The 7,500-nt window shown below is 43.4% G+C and overlaps 1 protein-coding gene across 1 annotated transcript in view; it reads right to left on the reverse strand.

Annotated features, from left to right (window-relative positions):
* The window catches only part of LOC139762793 (uncharacterized), a 170,056-nt gene that overhangs the window by 24,600 nt on the left and 137,956 nt on the right, over positions 1-7,500 (reverse strand). Inside the window, 3 exon segments of the mRNA XM_071687949.1 lie at positions 2,223-2,349; positions 3,789-3,997; positions 5,109-5,274. Of these exon segments, the coding sequence (XP_071544050.1) occupies positions 2,223-2,349; positions 3,789-3,997; positions 5,109-5,274 (502 nt within the window).

Consider the following 7,500-nt stretch of genomic DNA (forward strand, 5'->3'; position numbering starts at 1 on the left):
CACCACGCATAGAGAGACAGACATACCACACCACCACATCACAAGACAGACAGACATTACCACACCACCGCACATAGAAAGCCAGACATACCACACCACCACACATAGAAAGCCAGACATACCACACCACCACACATAGAGAGCCAGACATACCACACCACCACACATAGAGAGACAGGCATACCACACCACCACACATAGAGAGACAGACATACCACACCACCACACATAGAGAGACAGACATACCACACCACCACATCACAAGACAGACAGACATTACCACACCACCGCACATAGAAAGCCAGACATACCACACCACCACACATAGAAAGCCAGACATACCACACCACCACACATAGAGAGACAGACATACCACACCACCACACATAGACATACCATACCACCACACATAGACATACCCCACCACCACACATAGGGAAACAGACATACCACACCACCACACATAGACATACCACACCACCACACATAGACATACCACACCACCACACATAGACATACCACACCACCACACATAGACATACCACACCACCACACATAGACATACCACACCACCACACATAGAGAGAGACAGGCATACCACACCACCACACATAGACATACCAGACCACCACACATAGACATACCAGACCACCACACATAGACATACCAGACCACCACACATAGACATACCAGACCACCACACATAGACATACCACACCACCACACATAGACATACCACACAACCACACATAGACATACCACACCACCACACATAGACATACCACACCACCACACATAGACATACCACACCACCACACATAGACATACCACACCACCACACATAGACATACCACACCACCACACATAGACATACCACACCACCACACATAGACATACCACACCACCACACATAGACATACCACACCACCACACATAGACATACCACACCACCACACATAGACGTACCACACCACCACACATAGACATACCACACCACCACACATAGACATACCACACCACCAGACATAGACATACCACACCACCACACATAGACATACCACACCACCACACATAGACATACCACACCACCACACATAGACATACCACACCATCACACATAGACATACCACACCACCACACATAGAGAGACAGACATTTCACACCACCACACATAGAGAGACAGACATACCACACCACCACACACAGAGAGACAGACATACCACACCACCACACACAGACATACCACACCACCACACATAGACATACCACACCACCACACATAGACATACCATACCACCACACATAGACATACCACACCACCACACATAGACATACCACACCACCACACATAGACATACCACACCACCACACATAGACATACCACACCACCACACATTGACGTACCACACCACCACACATAGACATACCACACCACCACACATAGACATACCACACCACCACACATAGACATACCACACCACCACACATAGACATACCACACCACCACACATAGACATACCACACCACCACACATAGACATACCACACCACCACACATAGACATACCACACCACCACACATAGACATACCACACCACCACACATAGACATACCACACCACCACACATAGACATACCACCCCACCACACATAGACATACCACACCACCACACATAGACATACCACACCACCACACATAGACATACCACACCACCACACATAGACATACCACACCACCACACATAGACGTACCACACCACCACACATAGACATACCACACCACCACACATAGACATACCACACCACCACACATAGACATACCACACCACCACACATAGACATACCACACCACCACACATAGACATACCACACCACCACACATAGACATACCAGACCACCACACATAGACATACCACACCACCACACATAGACATACCACACCACCACACATAGACATACCAGACCACCACACATAGACATACCACACCACCACACATAGACATACCACACCACCACACATAGACATACCACACCACCACACATAGACATACCAGACCACCACACATAGACATACCACACCACCACACATAGACATACCACACCACCACACATAGACATACCAGACCACCACACATAGACATACCACACCACCACACATAGACATACCACACCACCACACATAGACATACCAGACCACCACACACCACAGGACTGCACGCACGTACCTGTGTCAGCAGTGCCAGTGGCTGTGCATTCGATCAAGGAGTTGGCACCGCTGGGGATTTCTGCCGTGACCTTCCAGGTGGCTGTGCCCTCCGGCACTACCTCCGTCGGGGTCAAGTTGGTCACGTCCTGAAGGAAGCGAAAGAGATGGAGTTTGATGGAGGGTTGGGAGAACTAGGTAGATGGAGAATGATGGAGGGTCTGTTGCTGTAGTAGTGATAGGGAGAGGTAGATAGATGGAGTATGATGGAGGGTCTGTTAATATAGTGATGGTAGGGAGAACTAGATAGATGGAGCTTGCGACGAGCGTCGGGGAGAGGAACGTAAATCTTTTGCGTCTGGAGCAACGTGGTGTCACTATTTGCGACACTGTAGCCCTGAGTGTTGTCAGTCTTCTGGGGTTACGTCAGAAATCCTTCCTTGCGTCATATTGCTATACGTCAGTCTTACGAGCATCGCAGTTATGCGTCAGTGTCTCACACAATGCGTTAGTTGTCCCCATGTTACGTCGGTACTTACGACGTCCCCATGTTACGTCGGTACTTACGACGTTCCCATGTTACGTCGGTACTTACGACGTCCCCATGGTACGTCGATACTTACGACGTCACTATGTTACGTCGGTACTTACGACGTCCCTATGTAACGTCGGTACTTACAACGCCCCCCTGTAACGTCGGTACTTCCGACGTCCCCATGTTACGTCGGTACTTACGACGTCATTATGTTACGTCGGTACTTACGACGTCCCTATGTTACGTCGGTACTTACGACGTCCCTATGTAACGTCGGTACTTACGACGTCCCCATGGTACGTCGGTACTTACGACGTCACTATGTTACGTCGGTACCTACGACGTCATTATGTTACGTCGGTACTTACGACGTCCCCATGTTACGTCGGTACTTACGACGTCCCCATGGTACGTCGGTACTTACGACGTCCCCATGTTACGTCGGTACTTACGACGTCCCCATGTTACGTCGGTACTTACAACGTCCCCATGTTACGTCGGTACTTACAACGTCCCCATGGTACGTCGGTACTTACGACGTCCCCATGTAACGTCGGCACTTACGACGTCCCCATGGTACGTCGGTACTTACGACGTCCCCATGTTACGTCGGTACTTACGACGTCCCCATGTTACGTCGGTACTTACAACGTCCCCATGTTACGTCGGTACTTACAACGTCCCCATGGTACGTCGGTACTTACGACGTCCCCATGTAACGTCGGCACTTACGACGTTCCCATGTTACGTCGGTACTTACAACGTCCCCATGGTACGTCGGTACTTACGACGTCCCTATGTAACGTCGGCACTTACGACGTCCCCATGTTACGTCGGTACTTACGACGTCCCTATGTTACGTCGGTACTTACGACGTCCCCATGTAACGTCGGTACTTACGACGTCCCCCATGTTACGTCGCCACTCCCTACCGTCACTGTCGCTCTCCTTTGACAGTACCTCCATCAACCAACCAACCCACCCAACAACCCCTCCCTCCCTCCTTCCCTCCTCCCTCCCTCCTCCTCTCGTACGGGTTGCGTCAGTACTTACGTCGACCCAGGTGACAGGAGACGTAGGCGGTGGATGTGGCCCTTGGGGTCCTACCGTGATGGAGGCGCTATCCGACCACACTTGGGTCGAGTCGATCTTCAAGTTCACCCCGACTTCCAAGACGTCCCCATCCATGGCGTCTTCCACGAAGATGTTGAAACCGAATTCAATTTTGAACTTGTCGTCCGTGCTGTACGAGGCCAGGTCAGCTGTCGGAGAGAAGTCGCATGTGTTACTTCTTTATTTGACGTACACAAGTCTTTCTATATGTGTCTCTCTCTATGTTAGATGAGTTACGTGCCACTTTGCACTGAGACATAGAAAGGTCACTTGTGAATATAGATACAGAGGGTCAGTGTCTATGGTAAATAAGGCTATGTATCACTCTGCACTGAGACATAGAAAGGGAACTTGTGAATATAGATACAGAGGGTCAGTGTCTATGGTAAATACGGTTATGAATCACTCTGGACTGAGACATAGAAAGGGAACTTGTGAATATAGATACAGAGGGTCAGTGTCTATGATAAAAAGGCTATGTATCACTCTGGACATAGAAGGGGAACTTGGAAATATAGATACAAAGGGTCAGTGTCTATGGTAAATACGGTTATGAATCACTCTGGACTGAGACATAGAAAGGGAACTTGGAAATATAGACGCAGAAGGTCTCTAAGGCAAGTAAGGCATAGAAGGGGAACTGGACAGCCCTTGTCACACCAGCTAATCTGGCGATCCCAGGTGGCTAGGTGGGTGATGATCATGACATGTAAGAGCAGAGTGTTGGTAGCCAGGTAATCCGTGGCTACTTACTGGCGTAATCCGTGGCTACTTACTGGCGTAATCCGTGGCTACTTACTGGCGTAATCCGTGGCTACTTACAGGCGTAATCCGTGGCTACTTACTGGCGTAATCCGTGGCTACTTATTGGCGTAATACGTGGCTACTTACTGGCGTAATCCGTGGCTACTTATTGGCGTAATACGTGGCTACTTACTGGCGTAATCCGTGGCTACTTACTGGCGTAATCCGTGGCTACTTACTGGCGTAATCCGTGGCTACTTACTGGCGTAATCCGTGGCTACTTACTGGCGTAATCCGTGGCTACTTACTGGCGTAATCCGTGGCTACTTACTGGCGTAATCCGTGGCTACTTACTGGCGTAATCTGTGGCTACTTACTGGCGTAATCCGTGGCTACTTACTGGCGTAATCTGTGGATACTTACTGGCGTAATCTGTGGCTACTTACTGGCGTAATCCGTGGCTACTTACTGGCGTAATCTGTGGCTACTTACTGGCATAAATCTGTGGCTACTTACTGGCGTAATCCAGTTCCTTCATTAATAACTGTATCTCTATAGTTGCGCGATGGTCAGTCCTGCCACTGGCTGTGGGATGGTAGGTGACAACGATCGAATCCCTCGAGGTACACGCCCATTTCTCTCCCATGCCGGTGACGTAGATTTGCGACACGGAGAACTTGTCCTGGGTGGTAAGGGGGCGAGGGAAAGGGTATGGGTATGGGTGGGTGGGTTTCCAAAGAAAGAAGTCTTCGCCGGAGACGAAGATCTCTGGTGATATTCTACCCCTCCCCTCCCCCACCCAGGATATTCGTCATGTAAAAGGAATATTTTTGGCATGTGAGTCATTCGTTTTTCTAAGTTTGATTTTTTTTTTTTTTTAGAAAAGGACGGAATTTGATGATTTTTTTGGTATGTGAGTCATGTTTTACCATTCATTTTTCCAATTTTTAATTCTTTTTTGAGAAAATGAAGGAATTTGATAATTTTTTGGCATGTGAGTCATGTTTTACCGTTAATTTTTCCAATTCTATTTCTTTTTTCAGAAATGAAGGAATTTGATAATTTTTTTTGGCATGTGAGTCATGTTTTACCATTAATTTTTCCAATTTTATCTTTTTTTTTCTTTAGAAAATGAAGGAATTTGATAATTTTGTTTTGGCATGTGTGTCATGTTTTACCATTAATTTTTCCAATTTTATCTTTTTTTTTTGAAAAGGAAGGAATTTGATAATTTTTTGGCATGTGAGTCATGTTTTACAGTTAATTTTTCCAATTCTATTTCTTTTTTCAGAAATGAAGGAATTTGATCATTTTTTTTGGCATGTGAGTCATGTTTTACCATTAATTTTTCCAATTTTATCTTTTTTTTTTCTTTAGAAAATGAAGGAATTTGATAATTTTGTTTTGGCATGTGTGTCATGTTTTACCATTAATTTTTCCAATTTTATCTTTTTTTTTTTTGAAAAGGAAGGAATTTGATAATTTTGTTTTGGCATTTGAGTCATATGTTACAATTGATTTTACCAGTTTTTAATTTCGTTTGAGAAAATGAAGGAATTTGATAATTTTTTTGGCATGTGTCATGTTTTACCATTCGTTTTTCCAATTCTTAATTTTCTTTTGAGAAAAATGAACGAATTTGATCTTTTTTTTTTTGGCATGTGAGTCATGTTTTACCATTAATTTTTCCAATTTTATCTTTTTTTTTTTTTTTTAGAAAATGAAGGAATTTGTTAATTTTTGCTTTGCATGTGAGTCATGTTTTACCATTGATTTTTCCAATTTATTTTTTTTCAGAAAATGAAGGAATTTGATAATTTTTTTTTTGGGATGTGAGTCATGTTTTACCATTAATTTTTCCAATTTTTTTTTTTTTTTTAGAAAATGAAAGAATTTGATAATTTTTTTGGGTATGTGTGTCATGTTTCACCATTCATTTTTCCAATTTTTAATTTTCTTTTGAGAAAAATGAAGGAATTTGATAATTCATTTTTTTTTTATGACTCCTGCCATTCATTCTTCCACTGATTCAGTTGAAAAAATAAGACAATTTGAAATGAACCTCATAAAAAGTAAATTACGTCATAGTATGATAAAAGAATCACCCTGAAGCAATGTTAAAGATAGTGATAATGAATTTATTACCTCTGGAATAAAAAGGTCGAAAAATGAACAATGAATTATTATCTTAAACAACAGAACCAGTTTCCCTAAACCTAAAGAATACATATGACTCTTATATTTTTTGGCGTACGTAAGAACACCATTAAACACGATAAGTGAATAAAGATATTGATGTTTGAAGAGATAAATGAGAATCAGATAATGAATTTGGTGACGCTCCAGTACCAACACACTGGGCCACATGAATAATTAGAGTGAATGTGGTCTTAGAATAATCATCTTTAACATTTGAAGATGGTCTTGTAAGATTTTTAGGTTGGTGGATGAGAAATTATAAGATTTTTAGGTTGGTGGATGAGAAATTATAAGATTTTTAGGTTGGTGGATGAGAAATTATAAGATTTTTAGGTTGGTGGATGAGAAATTATAAGATTTTTAGGTTGGTGGATGAGAAATTATAAGATTTTTAGGTTGGTGGATGAGAAATCATAAGATTTTTAGGTTGGTGGATGAGAAATTATAAGATTTTTAGACTGGCGGATGAGAAATTATAAGATTATTAGGTTGGTGGATGAGAAATTATCAGATTTTTAGGTTGGAGGATGAGAAGGTGTTATAAGGGAATTTAAGTTGGTGGATGAGAAGGCGTTATAAGATGTTTAGGTTAATGGATGAGGTGTTTAAAGATTTTCAAGTTGGTGGATGAGAAGGTGTTATAAGATTTTTAGTTTGGTAGATGAGAAATTATAAGATTTTTAGGTTGGTGGATGAGAAGGTGTTATAA

This window comes from Panulirus ornatus, chromosome 44 (assembly GCF_036320965.1).
Source record: "Panulirus ornatus isolate Po-2019 chromosome 44, ASM3632096v1, whole genome shotgun sequence".
NCBI classification, from domain to species: Eukaryota; Metazoa; Arthropoda; class Malacostraca; order Decapoda; family Palinuridae; genus Panulirus; species Panulirus ornatus.